The following is a 21,433-nucleotide window of genomic DNA, read 5'->3' as shown; positions in this document are numbered from 1 at the left end:
CTCCTTTTTCCCATTTTCTCATTTCATATTATGTTTCTTTATAAGTTAGTGAATTTTATCAAAATTATTCCTGAAAATAGAAAGATAACTAATTTTATAAGGCTTATAAGAAAAATAGCAGTACCTCCTCCCATTCATGAAATTTTTTGCTTTCCAGAGACAGTCACTTTTAACTTTTCCAAGTGATTCACTTCAGTGTTCTGTATCTCTAAGGAAAAAAATAGCTATTTCTTGATTTTTCTGTTTCGGCTATTATCTGTTAACGTCCTACCATGGAAGGTAAAGATTTAATATTCTTTCTTTTTTCTTAAGTTTTTATGCATTTTGGAGAGCGGGAGTGCATGAGCCGGGGGAGGGACAGTCGGAGAGGGAGAGAGAGAATCTCAAACAGACTCCGCACTGAACATGGAGCCCAAGCGGGGCTCGATTTCACAACCCTGAGAATATGACCTAAGCTGAAATCAATAGTTGGTACTTAACTGACTGAACCACCCAGGTGCCCCTAGTATTCTTTAATACACATATATATTTCCCTCCTCCAACCATACACACCTTATCATATATACATACTTCCTGCCTCACTGCCCCCCGCCATGCCATGGTTATCTTCGTTTTGTTTGGATCAGTATTCAAAGTTTACATTATTATGACTGTAAATGCTGTTATAGGTAAACCACTTTTTCTTTCCTACCTAACCTTTTACTGGAGTTAGTAATTGTCTTGTTTTGTTTGTGTAGTTTTCTATGTGGCGACTAATTCAAGCTTAAACTCGTACCAGTTGTCTAAATATCCTCTTAAGATTTTTAGATCCATCAGATGCTCTTATCAATTTAATCTTCTTTAAAGTTTTTATTTGTTTATTTTAGTGATCTCTACACCCAGTGTGGGGCTCGAACTCATGACCCTGATGAGATTGGGTCACATGCTTGGGGAGATCAAGGTTGTGAGATCAAGTGTCATGTGGGCTCCACTCTGTGCTCAGCTCAGAGTGTACTTGAAATTCTCTCTCCCTCTTCCTCTGCCCCTCCTGCTCATGCTCTCCTTCTCTTTCTAAAATAAATAAATAAATCTTAAAAAAAAAAAAAAGTCTCAAGCTCTTCGACTGAGCCAGCTAGGCACCCCTTAATTTCATCTTCTTGAGACAGTTTCTCCCAGAATCTTCTGATCTTCTCTAGTCTGGACTGGTGACCTTATGCTTGTTGTACATGTCTCATAATTTCCCTTCACTTTATCCTGGGTACTCCTTTGGCCTTGATTCCTTCATTTCTTATATACTATATTTTTCTCTTGATTTATACTCTTGTTTTACTGTGGTATAAACTATAAAAGCTTAATGAGAAAGAGTGCATGAGAGAGAAAAATTTTTGACCTGTTATGTCTAAGCATGTCTTCATTTTACCATGATACTTGATTGATAGTTTGTTAGGAACTTCTTCTAAGTTAGAAATCTGCCTTCTAGCTTCCAGTGTTACGGTTGAAGTCTGGAACTAGTCTAATGTCCACATTGTATATGACCTGCTTCTTCCCTTCACCCTAAGCTTGTAGGATATTCTGTTTGTCTCCATTTTAATTTCATTTATTAGCTGGGGACTAGCAGGGCCCTTTTGACTTATTTTATTGTAATTTCATCCTTCCATTTTCTGTTTGCTAGATGATTCTCCAACTTTTTAAACTTATTTATGGTGAAGTAGTAAAACAATCAAAAATGCATAAAACATAAATATACAAAGATAACCATTTTTATGGTAATCACTGCCTTGGTTTTTCTTTTATAGTTTTACCATTTAAACATGTGTCTCTAAATGTTACAGCTTAATTTTGTCTGATCTTGAAGTGGAATTCCATTGTATGTATTCTTCTTGTCTGGCAGCTTTCTGCCAACAATATTTCGAAGATATAGCCACATTTTATGTAGCTATAGTTACTCAGTTTTCTTCCTGTATTCCATTGTATGAACATGCTACAGTTTATTCCACCTTTTTTTTTTTTTAAGATTTTATTTATTTATTTGACAGAGAGAGACACAGCGAGAGAGGGAACACAAGCAGGGGGAGTGGGAAAGGGAGAAGCAGGCTTCCCGCGGAGCAGGGAGCCTGATGCAGGGGGCTCAATCCCCGGACTCCGGGATCATGACCTGAGCCGAAGGCAGACGCTTAATGCCTGAGCCACCCAGGCGCCCTGATTTATTCCACTCTTAATAGATATTTGAGTTTCTAGTTGGGAGGTATCACTAATGTTACTTAGGAGCCTTCTTATACGTGTCTTCTAGGAAACCTGTGTGCTTATTTCTCTAGAACAGTGCTGTCCAATAGAAATATAACATAAGTCACATATGTAATTTTAAATTTTCTCATAGCCATATTAAAAAAGTAAGAAACTCATGAAATTGATTTTAATACTATATTTCATTTAACTAATAAATCTAATCATTTTAGCATATAATCAATATAAACATTGAGATATTTGACGTTCTTTTTTTTATACTAAATCTTTGCTATCTGGCATGTATTTTACACTTAAAGCCCACTTTATTCCAATAGGGCTACATTTTAGGTGCTCAATAGCCATATGTGGCTAGTGTCCGCTGTGTTGGACTGCATAGCTCTAAAGAGAAATATCTCCAGCAGTGGAATTGCTGGGTCATAGGGTATGCATATCTTTTTTTTAATTTTTGATTTTTTAAATTGAAGTATGACTGACATATAGTATTGTCTTAGTTTTAGGTATATATACTTTATGAAGTGATCTCCACAATAGGTTAGTTGCCATCTGTTAACATACAAAGTTTTCACAGTATTATTGATTATAGAGTACTGCATATCTTGCACTTTAGTAGATAATGGCAAAAATTTTTTTAAGTGATTGAGCCAAAAAACTAAAAAATAAAAATAAAATGAGCCGTTTTGCACTCCAGTGGCAGTGTGTTGAGAGTTCCCATTGTTCTACATAATCACTAATGCTTAGTATTATTAGGCTTTTTAGTTTTGCTCTCTGATGGGTGGGTAATAGTTTTCATTGTGGTTTAATTTGCACTTCTCTCATTACCAAAGAGCTAGAGCTCTTCTTGGTCATTTGAATTTCTTTTGTGAAGTGCTGATATGTTTTTTTTGCCCATTTTTTTCTATTGGGATTTTTTTTTTTTTTTTAAAGTAGGCTCCATGCCCAACATGTGCATCAAACTCAAAACCCCAAGATCAAGAGTTGCATACTCTACCGATTGAGCCAGCCGGGTGCCCCTGTATTGGGATTTTTATCATTTTTTTTTCTTTTGAATTTCTAGTTCTTTATATGTTCTGGATGTGAGCCGTTTTGTTTTATGTGTCACATAAATCTTCTCCAGTGCTAACTTGTCTTTTCACTTCCTTAAAGGTCTTGTTGAACTTAAGTTTTCATTTTTAATTTAAAGTTATGTTTATCAGTCCTTTCCTTTCTGGATAGTAATTTTTGTGTCTTGTTTAGGAAATCCTTTCCTATCCTGAGTCATGAAGATAATATCTTGTTTTATATTACCAGTTTATTAGGTCCTTATGTAATAGTTCTAAAATATTCAACTAGAATTGTTGTTTGTGTACAGTGTGAATTGGAGTTGAGTATAATTCTTCTCCATATGGGTATCCAGTTGTTCACTATTTATATGCTTCCTCGCCTCCCCATGACCACACCCTCATACCCTGTAGTACTAGCTTTGTTGTAAATCAAGGGTCTGTATATTTATGGGCTTGTTTCTGTATTCTCTCTTCTGTTCCATTCGTCTGTTTGTCTGTCATTATAACATCACATTCTTACTGTAGCTCTGTAATAAATCCCAGTAACGATTACAGCAAGTACTTCTATTCTTTAAGTGCCTGATTTTCTTAGCCTTTTGCAATTCCATGTAAGTTTTGAAATTATCTTGTCAATTTCAGCAAACAGACTTTTTGGTTTTGACTGTGATTTTAAGTCTGTGGATCAGTTTGAGAATTGATATACTTACAATATTAAGTCTGATAATTCATGAACATGCTATTATATTTCATTTTTAATTCCTCTCAGAGTCTATAGTTTTCTCCCCCAAGGGTCTTATACTTCTTTTGTTAAGCTGTATTTCAAGGTACATGATACATTTTTTATTCCATTGTAAATGATATTATTTAAGACTTTTATCTTTCATCTTTGTTGTGTTCCACAGAAATAAAATTTTATTTTTTTATGAATTAAAATAATTTGGGGTGCCTGGGCATGTTGGTTAAGTGACCGACTCTTGATTTCAGCTCAGGCCATGATCTCAGGGTTGTGGAATTAAGCCCTGCCTCAGGCTCCTCTCAGTCTGCTTGAGATTCTCTCTCTCCTTCTCCCTCTGCCCTTCCCCCTGCTCGTGCACTCTCTCTCTCTCAAATAAATAAATACAATCTTTTTAAAAAATAATTTATCTGTACAATATTTTGATTTTCCTTCATGAGTATATTAGTCTGGTGTCTGCAAAGAAACAAACACACGCATACTCTCTCTCTCTCTTTTCCCTCTCTCTGTCTCTCTCTAATAAAGGTAGAAGAGTCCAAAATCCGCAGTCAGCTGGAGACCCAGGAGAGCTGATGGTATAGTCCTAGTCCAAGTCCTAGTTTAAGGCAGAAGACCAAAATCCTGGGTCAAAGACTGGCAGAGAGAAAGAATTCTTTCTTGCTCAGCCTTTTTTATTTAGGCAGGTCCACTCACAGTGGGGAGGGCAGTCTGCTTTACTCAGTCTACCAATTCAAATGTTAATTTTACCCAGAAACCCTCATAGATACACTCATATAATGTTTAGTGTCTGGACACCCTGTGGCCCAGGCTAATTGACACATAAAATTAACTATCATAGTGGGCAATCAAATCATCTGTAAATCTCTTCCTTTCTAATTCTTACACTTTTACTTCTTTTTCTTGCTGGACTGCACTATCCAGGACCTCCAGTACAATATGGAGTAGAAATGATACAGCGAGTATCCTTGCCTTTTTCCTGAAACAAAAAAAAAGCTTTCAGTATTTCACCATTGACTATGATGTTTATTGTAGGGTTTTTTTAATAGATATCCTTTTACTAAATTAAGTTCACTAGGAGATTTTATTATGAATGAATGTTGAGTTTTTTAGATGCGTTTTTAACTAAATCATTGATATTATCATATTACTTTTCTTTTTTAATCTGTTAGCATGGTGAATTATTTTGTTTGATTTTCCAACATTAAATTAACTTTACATTCCTGGGATAAACCCACTTGGTTGGTCACATTTTTTTTTTATATGTATTATGGAATTTAGTTGATATTTTACTTAGGCTTTTATTTCTAGGCTGATGAGTAAAAATGGCTTATAATTTTCATCTTTTTTTTTTTGAGTTTTTATATCAAGGCTAGTCTCACAATAAGTTGGGAAGTCTGTTTTGTTCTTCTTACAGTTTCTTTCTTAAATGTTTAAGTTTGCCAGTAAAGCCATCTAGGCCCATATAATGAGCTATAAAAGCAAGTCTCAACAAATTTTAAAAAACCGAACTCCTAGGAAGTATGTTTTCTGACCACAATGCAATTATTCTAGAAATCAGTAAAAAAGGGAACTTAAAAAAAATACCATATGTTTAGAAATTAAGAAATATACTTCTAAATTCTAAAGGTCAAAGAAGAAACCATAATGGAAATTAGAAGCTATTTTGAACTGGATAATTAAAAAAAAAATCTATTTTTACAAAAGTAGATCTTAGACCGCGGGAAGCCTGCTTCTCCCTCTCCCACTCCCCCTGCTTGTGTTCCCTCTCTCGCTGTCTCTCTCTTTCAGATAAATAAATAAAATCTTTAAAAAAAAAATAAAGTTTTCTATTACTTTCTGCTCTGTGGGTTAAGAAAAGTTTACAGAGACCTACAATTAGAGGTGGGTTTTCCCCCCACTTTTTGTGTTTTATGTCTGTATTTGAATAACTATTCTAGTAAAATGTTAATAATTATAAATAAGATTCTCTGAGATTTGTCATAAATATTTTTGCCTGTTGTTTAACTGAGACTTTTTTTTAAAGGTTCAGGAGCAAGTACATCCCAATCTCTCAGCTAATGAAGAGTCTCTCTATTATATTGAAGAGCTGATTTTTCAGCTGCTTAATAAATTATGCATGGCTCAACCACGGACTGTTCAAGATGTGGAGGTAAAAATTATTTTGATATTTCAGAAAGTCACTGAACCATTCTACAAATTAATTTTTTAGTCTATATCATTCTAAATCATTATGGAAACTAAAACCATTGAAATCTTATGTGGAATATGTGCTGAGTTCATTTTCAACAGAGATAGCAAGGCAAATCAATGGGGAAAGGAAGGTGTTTAAGCAAAAAAAAAGTGCTAAAGTAACTGGATAAATTTATGAGAGAAAAACCCTTGAAACCTATTTCACATAAAAATTAATTCAAGATGCATCATAGTCTTAAGCATAAAAGCTGAAACTATATAGTTGTAGGAGAGAATGGAGAAGAATATCTTCTTAACCTGGGGTTAACCAAATTTTTTTTTTTTTACAGAGGACTCAAAACACAGTAAGTATTAAAGAATAAAATTAATAAAATGAAAAAGGTGTGTAAGTCACAAACCAGGAGAAAATGTTTGTGATATATATTCCTTACAAAGGATTTGTATCCAGAATGTTAACTTCTACAAATCAATAATAAAAAGACACCTTCCTCCCCCAAATGGGCAAAAGTCTTGAGCAGACACTTCATAGAAAGAAGATATGGTATTGACCAATAAGCACATGAAAAGTGCTCAAGCTCTTTTTTTTTTTTCCCCCCATTTTTTTTTAAATAATCTCTACATCCAGTATGGGGCTCAAACTCAACCCAGGATCAAGAGTTGCATGCTCCACTGCCTGAGCCAGCCAGGTGCCCTTCAAGCTCTTAAGTCACAGGGAAATAGAAATTAAAACCATATTGAGATATCATTTCACTCCCCTTTCAAGGGACAAAACTAAAGACTATTAACACCAAATGCATAATTAGAACTCTTACACATTGCCAGTGGGAGGGTAAAATGGTATAACCACTTTGGAAAATTGTTTGGCAGTTTCTTATAAACATATGGTATATCTAGCCTATGACCCAGCAGCTTTACTCCTAAGTATTTAACCTAGAGAAATGAAAAGATATGTTCACAAAGAGACTTATGTATGTCCAAGCAGTTTTATTCATAATACCCCAAAGTTGGAAACAACTCAAATTTCTATCAACAAGAAAATGAATAAACGGGTTGTGGATCATTTATAAAATGGAATACTATTCAGTAATAAAATGAAAGAATGAACTATTGATATGTGTGATACCATGGCTATAATTCACGGACATTATATAGAACAAAAAAAGCCAGACCTCGGAGAGTACATATGCTATATTTCTGTGAAGTTCAGAAACAGCTAAAATTAATGGTGGTAGAAATCAGAATGGTGGCTGCCTATGAGTGTGGAGATGGAGATGATAGAAATATTCTGTATCTTTTTTAAAGTGATGGATACACAGGTGTAAGCATTTTTCAAACCATTGAATTGTACACTTAAGATCTGTGCATTGTACTGCATATAAATACTGTTTCAGTAAAGGACTAGTAAAAATCTTAAGGCTATTTACTGTTTGATTAATATACAGACACGCCTCTAAAAAATTCTGTGAATTAGTGCTAAAATACTTGTTTTGGCTCAGTTTACATGGGAGTATTTTTAGGTTTTTAGAAATACCCATCAGTACAGCTTTCAAAAATTACTTTTGTACTATATTGTTTACATCACCTTTCTTTTGAAAATTGTTTCTGTAATAAGGCAACAACTTTTAGTCTGAAGGAAAATCTTAATTTAGAGTAATTGGGCTACTAAGACTTTTAGGAACTCTTGGAATGAAAGCATTTGTTTCCCTACTCTCAGCTCAAAGACATTAAGTATAAAAAAAAGCATACTTCTCAATAGCTAAATATGCTAAAAGATGAGAACATAATTTTAAAAAACAGGAAGTCCCGCTAAAAATTGGAGTTTGATTCACCTATCCTTAGTTCTCATTATTCATGCGAACCACTGGTTAAAATTCAGATTAGATGAGCCATAATAGTAACCTAAAAGGCTTAGATTGTTTTTGCCAGGAGATGTATTTCCTTAAGCTGTTCTGAGCTTTGTCACCCACTTGAACTTTTAAAAGGTACATGACATCTCTTTTTAAAATTCTTCTCTATATTTGAAGCTCCAAGGTCAGCAAAAGGAGAGTGACTGCATAATAATAATTAATAATGAGTTAACTGCTTCTGCTAGGTAAATAATTTTAACTCTAGGAACCTTATTGTAAAATCACTGGTGAGTATTTCGTGGTGGTTTTCATCTCTCCTAATGTTACTACTTTTTCCTAGTTCTTGTTCCATCTTAATTATGCTTATGCTTAAAAGCTTTCTGTTTAAATTTCACCTTTTTCTTTACTCATGGGAATTACGTGGAAAAATCTTGAGAGTACTGTTGATCCTTTTTGAAAAAAATTAGTTATTACAGGAATCAGAACATATGTCACTATTATCTGCTAGCATTAAAGATGATAAAATTTAGTTTTGTATGAATTTTCTATTATGAACACTTCTATTAACAATAGTACTGCTGTGATCTGAACAGGAACGTGTTCAAAAGACCTTTCCTCATCCAATTGATAAATGGGCTATTGCTGATGCACAATCTGCCATAGAAAAACGAAAACGAAGAAATCCTCTCTTACTCCCTGTGGACAAAATCCATCCTTCATTGAAGGTAGTAAAAAAAAAAAAAATTAAACATTGGGGAAGTTCTTTATCATGAATAATACTTTATAAGATATTGGTATATTTATGTAGTATTTATATAGCATGGTCTATGTTAGTATGTGCATGTACGTGTGTGTACTTGTACATACACATATATACATACATATTGTGTGTACAAATAAAAATACTCTGATAAAATCAGATTTCCTTTCAAATAATATTAAAAGTTATCGTTAAGCAATAATACATCTTTGTGGTATCTTCTGTTGAGTATTACCCCTGACTGATTCTCAACCTCTAATTAAGAAAATATATATTGTCGGGGCGCCTGGGTGGCTCAGTCGGTTAAGCATCTGCCTTCAGCTCAGGTCATAATCTCAGAGTCCTGGGATTGAGTCCCGCATCAGGCTCCCTGCACAGTGGGGAGCCTGCTTCTTCCTCTCCTGCTGCTCCCCCCTGCTTGTGCTTTCTCTCGTTCTTTCTCCAGCTCTCTGGCAAATAAATAAATAAAATCTTTAAAAAGTAGGGGCGCCTGGGTGGCTCAGTCATTTGAGCAGCTGCTTTCGGCTTGGGTCATGATTTCAGGTTCCTGGGATCGAGCCCCGCATTGGGCTCCCTGCTCAGCGGGGAGCCTGCTTCTTCCTCTCCTTCTGCTGCTCCCCCTGCTTGTGCTCTTGCTCTTTCTCTCTCAAATAAATAAGATCGTTTAAAAAGAAATCTTTAAAATATATATATATATATAGTCAAAGCTGTGGTGAGTTCAGAACTGTTTTTAAATTAATTTGTATTTATCACAGATATTTTTATACATTGGAAAAATAGGCTAGGGAATATTATTTAGTCTATAGAAAATATTTGATGTATATGGATTTGAATGCCCCCTTGGTAGCAATTTCAAGACATCCCCTAACTCCGCCCTCATATGCACATATCCTCTCCTCAATACAAACCACTGTCATTTGGGGATATTGGTTACAGGTCCTTGAAGATAGCAGATACTTGTCAAATGGGTTTTGGGTAATGTATTTATTAAGAGGTTTTCAGTGAAGTCCTGGCCAAGATTTCTTGATACTAAAGGCAGATTTGTTAGATTAGATGTCTCTTTAAAAAGCCTCTGATACTGGGGCCCGTTGCTCATACTGTATCCTATGATACCTGTAACTTTAGACATTTGGTTTATAGAAAGTTTGTAAGCAAGAATGTTGGATAAAATTTTTCAGTGTTTAACTGATACTTGACAGTGCCATTTTTTAGAATTAAATTGTTTGTTCTTTCCACAGGAAGTTTTAGGGTACAAAGTGGATTATCATGTATCCCTGTATATTGTGGCTGTACTAGAGTATATCTCAGCTGATATTTTGAAGTTGGCTGGTAATTATGTTTTTAATATCCGACATTATGAAATATCTCAGCAGGACATTAAAGTGTCAATGTGTGCAGATAAGGTGAGTGTTAAGTGGTATTTAAACTTAACTTGAATAATAGTGACTATATGTCACTTCTACCTCTGTCTTTTTTATACATGTTTATATTAGTAATTTTAATAATTCCTGGTGTTGGAAGACAGAAAAATGCTGGTGTTTTAGACAAACCTTGATACTTTCAGCCTATGACAGGATGGGAATCTCCCCCTCCCCACCCATCAAGAATCTTTTACCTACAAGAGAAAAACAGCCAAAGCCTCAAACCAATTTAAGAAAAGTAGTTTGAGTTTTATCTTTTTAGAAAGAAAATATATACAGAGCATTCAGGTACTTATAAGTAATTTTGAAAAACATACTTTGGTTTCATAGAATAGTGGGGCACAGCTAGAGAGCAGAAGACTGCAATGCCTGTGTTTCTTCCTTCTGATACTGTTTCCGTTAGTTACCTTGTTGCTTCCTGGCTGTAAGCCTGTGGGGGAAGAAACTGAGTCTCTTTATTTTCCTTCTCCTTTTCTTTCCTTTCTACTTTTTTTTTTTTTTTACTTTTTAAATAAACATTTTTGGGTATCTCTCAATGTGCCAGTCACTGCCCTGAGCTGTAAGGATCCATCATTGAACAAGACAGCAGTCCCTGTGTTAGAAGGAATTTATTTTAGTGGGGAAAAAAATATGGTAAAAAACATAATAATTGCCACACAGTGTGATTAAAAACTAGTATAAGCCAAAGTGCAGTGGAGAAAGTGGTCACTTCTGACCTGGGGGAGACCAGGAACACTTCATAGAGAAGGTGCCTAAACTAGACCACTAAGGGTGAATGACTCCTAGAACTTGGCACACGCCAGTGGTTCTCTACTTTGACTGTACATCAGAACTACCAGAAAGAATACTGATGCCTGCATCTTACTCCCAGAGGTTCTGATTTACTTGGCCTGGGTTAGGACTCTAACCCTCAACATATTTTGAAAGCATCCCAGGTGATTCTGATGTGCAGTTATTGTTGAGATCTACTCTAGTCTGCCTTGATCTCAAAAATGATTTTTCACTTGAATTTCATAGTAGAGATTCCTAGTTATTTCTATTTTGACTTCTAAAATTATGATTACATGCTTTAAAAAATTTTTTTTCTATCTCAGACTTTAGAAAAGTTGCAGGTGCAATAAAAGATACTCCCCTGTGCCCTGAACCACTTGAGAGTAAGTTGCCAACATAGTTTACAAACAAAAACATTCTTCTGCATACCGTGGAATGACAATCAAAATCCAGGAAATTAACTTTGATTCATTATACTGTCTAATTTTCAGGCCCCATTCAAGTTTTGCCAGTTGTCCCAGTGATGTCCTTTATAGCAAAATGATCCAGTCCAGAATTAGTCATGTATCTTTCAGTCTGGGATAATTCCTCATAATTCTTTAACTTTTGTGGCCTTGATACTTTTGAGGATTACAACTAGTTATTGTTTAAAATGTCCCTTACTGGGGCTTCTGGGTGGCTCAGTCGATTAAGCAACCGACTCTTGATTTTGGCTAAGGTCTTGATCGCAGGGTCGTGAGTTCAAGCTCCACATTGGGCTTCATGGTGGGTGTGGAGCCTACTTAAAAAAGGAAAAAGTCCCTTACTTTAGTTTTTTTCTGGTATTGCCTCTTCATTAGATTCAGGTTATGGATCTTTGGCCAGGAATATCAGAGAAGTAATGCTGTACTCTTTTCATTGCATCTCTCCCATGGCACACAATTTTGATGTGTCCCATCACTGGTGATTTCATTTTGATCACTTGATTAAGGGGTTGTTTTCCAGGCTTCTCTGCCTTGAAGTACTATTTCCCATTTTGTAATTAATAAATATTTTGTGGAATATTTTAAGATCGTGAATATCTTGGTCCTCATTGCACTTGAAATTTATTCATTTATTTTAATATAGGCTCATGGATTCTTATTTAATATGCTTTCCATTATTTCATTACTTATTTTGATAATTCAAATTGTCCTGGATCTGGCCAGTGGGAGCTCCTTTGTGTTGGCTTCTCTGTCTGTATCATTCTTTGACCTTTTGACAGAAGATGTTCCAGGTTCAGCTTTTCTTTACATGCTGCTCATGCCTGGGATTAGTCATTTTCTAAAATTCCAGGTTCCTTTTAGTGGAGAATGGTATTTAGAAACCAAGATCTGGGTGCTAGATAAACTCACTGCTATTATGGTGTACATGTTCTGGTCTCTAGATGCCAGATTTGGGGAGTGTGTGTGTCTATACATTATATGTATACAACACATCTATATTTATTTCTTATCTGTGTTTTTCTTGTTATGGCAGCCCAAGAAAACTAATACAGGCGTGTACTTTCACAAGTTGTTTATTTTCCAACATAGGTGATATGTTAGCACCAACCTACATTTAAGTGGGGGTGGACCTATAACGCAGGTGGTAATTCAGTTCTGCTTGGAAGATAGTATTTTATTTACCTATTTCTGAGTGGGTAGAACAATTTTGGGAAATCTGCTTTACCGTTCTCTCAGGCTTAAGCTTCTAACTCAAGAACTACCCTGTGTCTACCAAAAAAGAATTATCTATCTTTATATGAATTCACAGATCTCTCCAATCCAAAACTAATACCACAGGGTTCATTTTAGCCTCCCCTTGTTCATATTTATAACTGTCTTCTCTGACAGAAATCTGGCTCCCATTTTCCTTAATATATTTTCTTATTTGATCTGTTCTCCTGTATGTAACCAGTCTCCTAACAGTCCTCTCTTCCTGCACTGGTACAGGCACCTTCTTTAACTACTTAATAGCAGTTGCTGGTATGGTAAATGTGCATTAGAAAAGCATCACACTGTGCTCTATCATGTGCTTCTACAATAGTATCCTTTTCTTTTTCTCCAAGTGCATATAGCTTTCTTTACAATAAGACAAAAAGTACTACTATTTTGAATGCCTACTCTTTGCCAGACATAGTTGTATGCATTTTATGTACATTACCTCATTGAATTTTTTCATCAGTTACATTTTACATAGAAGGAATCTGCTTTCAAAAGAATAAATAACTTGTCTGTAATCACAGGTGAGTAAGTGGTTGAACCAGGATTTTGGCTCAGATTGTTGTCCTTCAAAGGTATGCTCCTTTTTGCTATTATATATGTGTGTTTTTGTGTGTGTATGTATTTATATACACACATTTATATGTATACACACATATATTTCACTGTTGGGTTTATCTTATTTCTATAAATATTTACTTATTTTTGCATATCCAGTTTTATTTGGATGTTTTTTTCTCTTCAACTTTTCATATTTCTCTTATTTGAATTTTCTTATATAAATTAGCTTGTAATGCACACAGCTCTCATTGTTTAATGTTTTAATTCTAAATACCTTGAGACCCTTTTATAAAAGTATGGAAAATAAGCTTCTACATTATTGATTTATATTTGTCAGGTTTTGATGGACATGTTTGACCAGGATGACATAGGTTTGGTTTCTCTCTGTGAAGATGAACCCAGTTCTTCAGGTGAATTAAACTACTATGACCTTGTCAGAACTGAAATTGCAGAAGAAAGGCAGTACCTACGGGAACTAAATATGATCATAAAAGTGTTTCGAGAAGCCTTTCTTTCTGACAGAAAGCTGTTTAAACCTTCTGTAAGTACCTTTTTGGTTTGAAATTTTATGTACCCCAAAAGCAGCTTAAAATCACAAGTAGGAACTTTTTATACTTTATGCGTATATAAAACAAAAATATTCTACTATGTAGTAGTTATAGTTTTTAAAATATGTGAATTGTTCTACATTAGGGGCAGTGACAGTGAACGTTAGACACAAGTGCACACAGCTGCCCTGATTAGAAAGGGGGACTACACGGGGATGAAATCTTTCTGCTATGCAGGATTTGAGGTTTATGGTCATTCGTTTGAACGTAGTGAAAAAGATATATGGTCTGGAAAAGAAAGACTTAATACTTTTTCATGTCTTTTGCTAAGTACTTTAAGGCAGTGGTTTAAAGTTGTAACAGTGGAACTTTTTAAGGAAAAGTTTATGCCGAGTGCCACCTAAACAAAGGCAGAGCTCCTCCATTGGGGCGTGGGACAGACGCGGTGGCAGTAGGGTGGGATGGGAGCCTCGTCCTTTCTCTTCCCTCTAGCTTCTAAAGTCAACTTAAGGAGTACAGCTAGACAAATACTGCCTTTTTAAAAAAAAGTTTCTTTTTCTTTCCTTCCTTTATCCCATGATTTATTTTTCCTTAGATGTCTGTGTGTCTGCCCTTCACTTTAAATACTCAGCCTTTTTTCTACCTCCTGATTTCCTCCCCCAAATAACTATTACATGAGTGAATGTGCAGACACAGCTGGCTGAGTGTTTAAGATTAGGAAGTGATTTAGCCTCTTTGATTCTTTTCCAAAAGCATGAGTTTCAGTGATAATATAGGGTTTTTTAGTTGGCTTCCTTTTTTTTTTTTTTTTTTGGTACTTATGTTTAATGTTTTGTAGCAGCTCCCACTGGACACTCTGCATTATCGCATTTTGTCATTTTCAAAGTACTCTTTTACGTGGCCCTTGTAACAGTCCTTTGAGATAGAGGAGACAGGTATTATAATCTCTACCTTACTGAGATAAGGAAATTGACACAAAACGATTATGACTTGGTAAGTTACAGAAGTTGAACTTGAACTTGAGTTCTTTTATACCACAATATAATTGGTTCTATCTAAGAATAAAAACCTAACAGATGCTAGTAGCTTATTTTATCTTCTTTGGCTTTTCTGTGTCCCATTAGTTTTCATTCTTCAGGAATTAATTTTTATGGGGTCTCTTCTCATTGATAGTGCTGATTTGATAGAAAATTTCTATTATGGTACTGAAGGGTCAAGAGAAAGAGCAAATTCCTTTTTTCTCTTTCTCTATATCTGTTGTATCTTTTTAAACTTTTTTTAGCATTTAGATAATGGATTTGCTATATTTACTGTATTTTTTACTACTGTATTTTTTAGTCTCAATAGACTGTAAACTTTTGAGGTAAAGACCATCTGAGATCAGAGCATAGTACTCAGCAAATATGTGATAAAGGAATGAGTGATTTAAAACTAATCTTAATTTACTCCTTTTGGCCCTATCCCTTTGTCTTCAAAAAGCTCACATTTGTGGAGGACCTAGTATATGCGAGGAGCAGTTTGTAGAAATCATCTCATTTAATCCCACTAAGAACCTTATGAGGGTAGATAGATATTAATATACCAGCTGTGTGACCTTGAGCAAATGACTTAACTGCTTTGAGCTGGTTTCCTCATTTATAAAAATGAGGATGATAATAGTGCCTATCTAATAAGGCTGTTATGAGATTACATGTCAAGTACTTGTAATAGTGCCTGAAACATAGAAAGTGACCTAATCCAGAGTCACTTATCTAACAAGTGTGGGGTCAAGATCCATGCTCAGGTCTGTCAGGTTCCACAGCATGTAATGTTTCCATTACGACGTGGAAGAGTGCATGATAGTTGGCCATAACCTGCATAATCAGTCACAATGGTCTGTTTGTGTCCAGAAGACTTAACATTTCTTAATCCAGATGTAATTCACACATGGAAGCTTGAATGAAGTCTTAATTCCTCCTCAAATTTAGGATACAGGCCACAAGTTGTGAAACTGGATTGTGTTTGGATTAGGAGTCATGTTTTCATTTTGAACCCAGCTTTTATTAACTAGCTCTATAAGACCTTGATCAAGATTTTTAGCCTCTTAGGCAATTTGAAAATACTCAAATGCCAGGATTCTCTATGTGAAGAGTTGCTTAGATTTATCCATAATAGGAGATTTTAGAATTATTGAACAAAACTATGTACAATTTATATTTCCCAGTAAATTTACTGTATGTAATCCAGGAGGTTTTTTAAATTTCACTTTTATATTCATGATGGACTTTTGCTTTGTTATAGAATATATTACATGTCTTGGAATATATTAGTATGTAATTGGATGAAAATATACCCTTACTACTTATATTACTTATATTTAGCAAGTTTTAAACAATATTTCAACCTCACATGTCTTAACTTTCCTTTTTTTCAGGATATTGACAGGATTTTCAGTAACATTTCAGATATACATGAATTAACTGTGAAACTTTTAGGTTTAATTGAAGACACAGTTGAAATGACTGATGAAAGCAGTCCTCATCCGTTAGCTGGCAGCTGTTTTGAAGATTTGGCAGAAGTAAGTTTATAAAAACTACTTTATAATTCTCATTAAAGTCCTAAATAGTGTATTAAAAAATTAGTAAGATATTCTCTGTGAAAATTAGAGGACATTGCTGACTGCTATAAAACAATACTTAAGATTGAACCAGTAGCAAACTAAAATTACATTGTCTATATTTTTAGTGACACTTATAGTGTATTTATGATAATATTTATAGTGAAAGTTGGTTGAGTAGTAACATTTAGGATTTTTTTTTTAATGGCATGTGCATTTAAGGTGAAAGAAAATAAATTCTGTTGACCATAGCTGTTTAGCTTTTATAGATTTTGGTCTTAATTTCCAAAAATTGAAAGATTTATACTTTAATTTTTTTCCCAACGTGAAAATCATTTTAAGTGATGATTATAAAAATAATGTAGCTCATTGTAAAAGTATTCAGAAAAACAGAGGCAAGTATAAAATGAAAATCACTCAATTTTGCAACACCCAGAGATAACTTATCCTTACAACATATATTATTTAATCCTTAAAAATATTTTTCTATATATAGATACAAACCTGTTTTATTTACAAAAATAGACTGTTAACTATTTTCTCCTGTTCTCAATATATCATGAACATTTTCCATGTTAATAAATAGACTTCCACACAATTTTTTTAATATATTAGTTGAAGTTTAGTTGACATACAATGTTGTATTAGTTTCAGGTGTGTAAGATAGAAATTCAGCAATTCTTGTACATTACACAGTGTTCACGGCCATATGTGTAGTTACCATCTGTCACCATACAACATTATTACAATACTGTTGACTCTATTACCTATACTATACTTTTCATCCCTGTGATTTACTCACTAGAAGTTTGTGCCTCTAATCCCCTTCACCTATTTCACCCATCCTTCAACACTGATTTTGAAGTCTGAATTAGTACCATGTTATATGGAGACACCATAACATATTTTAACTCCTTACTATTAATAAATATTTAGGTTGTTTCCATTTTTTGTTATTGTAAACAATATTGCAACAAATATATTTATACTGTCTTCATAGTCTAATAATTAGGATGTATTCCTAGAAGTGGAGTTGTAATATTAAAGACAAGGAAATTTTTAGAACTTTAAAACATTTTACCAAATTTACTTCTACATAAGCTCTAATATATGCTGCTCTTTTTCCCACACCTTCACTAACTCTAGGCGTTATTCTATTCATTTTTCCCAGTCTAAGGAGGGGGGGAAAGCACTTTCATTTTTAAAACTAATCATGTTGAACATCTTTATATACTCATTGGCCATTTTTATTGCTGTTGGAAAACAGGTTGTAAAAATGCTTTCTTTAGTTTTCATGTAAAAGAATTGCTAATATTATAATCTTTGCCTATATTTTTTGGAAAATATAGATCACTTTTATTATATCCATTTTAGAGACAATGAAACTGATAGTATAGAAGTATTCAATTACTGATACCTAAGCAAAATAATCAGCCTTGATTCTTACTAGCAAGTTTTTATATTGTGTTATCTTAGCATATTAATCTGTAGCCTGGTTGCTTACTGTTCTCTTAAAGATACCATGGTTCAAAACAATGTATTTTCTAATTTTTATTTTGTTATTGTGGTAAAATATACATTATATAAGATTTGCCATTTTAACCATTTTTAAGTGTATAATTCACTGGCATTAATCAAATTCACAGTATTATACAACCATCACTGCTGTCTTTTTTAAAACCTTTTTATCACCCCAAACAGAAACTCTGTACTCATTAAGCAGTGACTCCCTATTCTTCCCTCCCTCCTAACCCGTGGTAACCTCTAATCTACTTTCTGTCTACATGAACTTGCTGATTCTAGATACTTGATATAAGTGGAATCATAGCAATATTCTTTTGTGTCTGCTTATTTCACTTAACATGTTTTCGGGGTTCATCCATCATAGCATGTATCAGAACCCCATCCCTTTCTATGGCTGAGTAATATTCCATTGTATATATGTATCATGTTTTGTTTATCCATTTATTTGATGATGGACACATGGTGTTTCCATCTTTTGGCTATTGTGAATAATGCTGCGGTGAACATTGGCATACAAGTATCTGTTTGAGTCTCTGTTTTCAATTCTTTTGGGTATATATCCAGTAGTGGATTGCTGGGTCGTGGGGTAATTCTTTGTTTCACTTTTTGAGGAACTGCCAAACTGTTTTCCACAGGGCCTACAGCATTTTATATTCCCACTGGCAATGGATGAGGATTTCAGTTTCTCTTATCCTCACCAATACTTGTTATTTTCTGAAAAATACTGTATTTTTTTTGTAAGATTTTATTTATTTGACAGAGACAGAGCAAGAGAGGGAACACAAGTAGGGGGAGTGGGAGAGGGAGAAGCAGTCTTCCTGCTGAGAAGCAGGGATCCCGATGTGGGGCTCAATCCCAGGACCTCCACCCTAATGACTGAGCCACCCAGGCGCCCCAAAACATACTGTATTTTTAAAATACAAAAGTGAAACAAGACTTTTAGTTGTAACTAAACATTGGGGATATTGATTATTGTCAAGTAATAGGAATTTATTGAAATATAAACATCATACAAAATATGGGCAATTTCTGCTTTGTTATTTTACTATATATTAGTCTTTGCTTTCTTTTTCTAATTTTGAAAAGTGTAGAGTGGATGAAACAGTGGTACCCGGTTTTGCTTCCTTGGAGAGTATCTTAGGTATAAACTCACTTTAACCTAGGTAAGCCTAACTGAAATTTCAAATCCCAAGCGTGTTTTACTAATAAATACTCTTCATTTACTGGGAATAAATGTGCATAAGCATTTTAATAGTTTGATAACTTATGACCACAAATTCAGTGACCTATTTTAAGACCTTGTCATGTGTCACTCAAGATCATTACATACATTTAAAAAAATTTCCTAGTTATTGTTTGACCCCTAAAAATGAGAGCAAAAAGTTCTGAAACTTTGTTGAGAACTTAAATAAAAATTTACTATTAAATAATCTGCCATATTAGTAGAAAAGATGTTCTTTAAACCTAACACATTCTCCTTTTTAAAAAAAAATAGGAGCAAGCATTTGATCCTTATGAAACACTATCACAGGACATTCTTTCTCCAAAATTTAATGAACATTTCAGTAAGTTGATGGCCAGACCTGCAGTGGCTCTACACTTTCAGGTAAACTTAAATTGAATGTTTGGTTTTTGGGTTTTTTTTGTTTTTATAAAGCAACCAAAGAAATATTTCACCATCTTATTCTTCAAATATTTGTAAGTTCTGGAACCCTTTCATAAAGCACATGAGGAACTAATTAACCAGTCCTTCAAAATCTGTTCATTTTAAACTTGTTTTAGATTGTCTTCTTTTTTGTCTCAAGTTCTTTCAATCTGTCCTTCATGTGGAAATCTTTTATAGAATATTACACATACTGAGTGACTACAAGAATCTGGCACATTCTAGATCTGGGATATAGAAATAATATGCAGAGCTCTTTCAGGATCTTATTCCCTACAGGAGCTGGAACAGAGATCATGAAGAGTAGAGAATATCCTTAATGTAATACCCATACTGACTTCTCTACCAGGCCTGTAATTTAAAGGAGATATATTAATGGGGACTGTGCAAATTAATTGGTTCAGTAATGCAGTTAGATGAAATGAAAGAAAGTGAAGAGACAGAATTACATTTTTACCCTTTCAACACTTAAAGGTTACCTTGGCATTGATCCTTGACTACTTACTGCTGTAGAGACATCCTGCATCTAGACTAGCTCTTCTCCCTTAGCATATGAATATGGCCTTTATTGTCCTAAAACAAGCAAATAAATAAACAAAACTTCCTTCACTCTAGCTGTTGTCCCCCTTTTCATTTTTAGCCAATTATCTTCATATTACTTTTTACCATTCTTTATCAAACTGCTACCATCTGTATTCTGATCAGGATATACACTAAAAACTGCTCTTGAAAATGAACTTAATTGTCAAGTCCAATGGATATTTTGATTTCATATTTATGCCTGTAGTATTTGTTCATCCCCTCCTTGTCCTTTTGGCTCCTATGATACTTCCTCCTAATTTTTATCTTCTTTAATTTCTCCTTAGTCTACATAATTGCAGATGTTCTCCAGCTTCAATTATCAGCCCATTCTTTTCTGCCCCTCTGTACTCTCCTTGAGAGACTTTATCTGTACATTCTGCTTTAGCTGTTGCCTATATGCTGGTGACTTCCTATTTGTATTTTCAAGCCATAACACTGTTATGAGCACTGTGTGTGTGTATACACTTTCATATAACCAGCTGCCCTTTGAACTAATTCACTTCAGTATCCCACAAGCATTTCAAATATAACGTGTTCAAAACTGAACTTACAATCTTCTCTCTGCCTTCTTTACTGTGAATTCCCATTATTATCTACTGTATTCAATAACTTGCCAACTTGGAATAAAAATTACACCCAATTTTCAAAATTTACTTCAACAAAGGAATAATTTTCTTAAGCTAAATCCTATATATCCATATACCATAAAGTAAACATTAGTTAAATGGGACAATGTACTTACAAGATCTTTGCATAATCATTAAAAGCACTCACAACGTTTGTTTCATTTCTATTTTATTAGGAATTCTTACTGTGGGATTTGAATGTTTACGATCCAATTATTTAACTATTGCTCCAGATATTTAGTGAAATTTAAAGACTTAAATAAAACCCTTTTTCACGGCAAACTCACTTGTACTGTATTAACTTTAAAAAGACCCATTCAGTGAAAGGTGAAGAAGGTAATGCTTCATTAAAAAAAACATAAAAAACTTTTTTAGAAGATATATAGCACACTTGAAGAATATTAGCATTAGAGTCAGAACTTCTGGCTTTGGGTCAATCAATAATTGTGTTATCCTGAGCAAGTCACTTAACCTCTGAGGCTTAGTTTGCTCATTTGTGACATGAAGATAATGATATCTCTTATGGTTTTTGTGAAAATCAAATGGGAATACACTAAGCACATTTGGCGTATATTAAAATACTTGTTTTATTTATAGTCCTTACACTATAAATACACATTGCAT

The 21,433-nt window shown here is 34.2% G+C and overlaps 1 protein-coding gene across 3 annotated transcripts in view; it reads left to right on the top strand.

The window, feature by feature from the left end:
* The window catches only part of SOS2 (SOS Ras/Rho guanine nucleotide exchange factor 2), an 81,416-nt gene that overhangs the window by 14,171 nt on the left and 45,812 nt on the right, over positions 1-21,433 (top strand). For 2 of the 3 annotated variants that reach the window (XR_012378981.1, XM_073895177.1), the window contains exons 2-8: positions 6,023-6,148; positions 8,630-8,761; positions 10,035-10,199; positions 13,234-13,284; positions 13,608-13,811; positions 16,232-16,375; positions 19,434-19,544. Coding sequence is in view for 2 of the 3 variants with exons in the window: in XM_073895177.1 (XP_073751278.1) it covers positions 6,023-6,148; positions 8,630-8,761; positions 10,035-10,199; positions 13,234-13,284; positions 13,608-13,811; positions 16,232-16,375; positions 19,434-19,544 (933 nt within the window). In the remaining variant the exon portion in view is untranslated. The remainder of the gene's footprint in view (positions 1-6,022; positions 6,149-8,629; positions 8,762-10,034; positions 10,200-13,233; positions 13,285-13,607; positions 13,812-16,231; positions 16,376-19,433; positions 19,545-21,433) is intronic. The other variant, XM_025870094.2, reaches the window with a different exon arrangement.

The sequence above is a fragment of the Callorhinus ursinus genome, unplaced genomic scaffold (assembly GCF_003265705.2).
Source record: "Callorhinus ursinus isolate GAN/ISIS: 27379988/994484 unplaced genomic scaffold, GSC_fseal_2.0 scaffold8, whole genome shotgun sequence".
Classification (NCBI taxonomy): Eukaryota; Metazoa; Chordata; class Mammalia; order Carnivora; family Otariidae; genus Callorhinus; species Callorhinus ursinus.
Note: the sequence above shows the minus strand (reverse complement) of the source record. Positions and strands in the feature narration are given on the sequence as shown.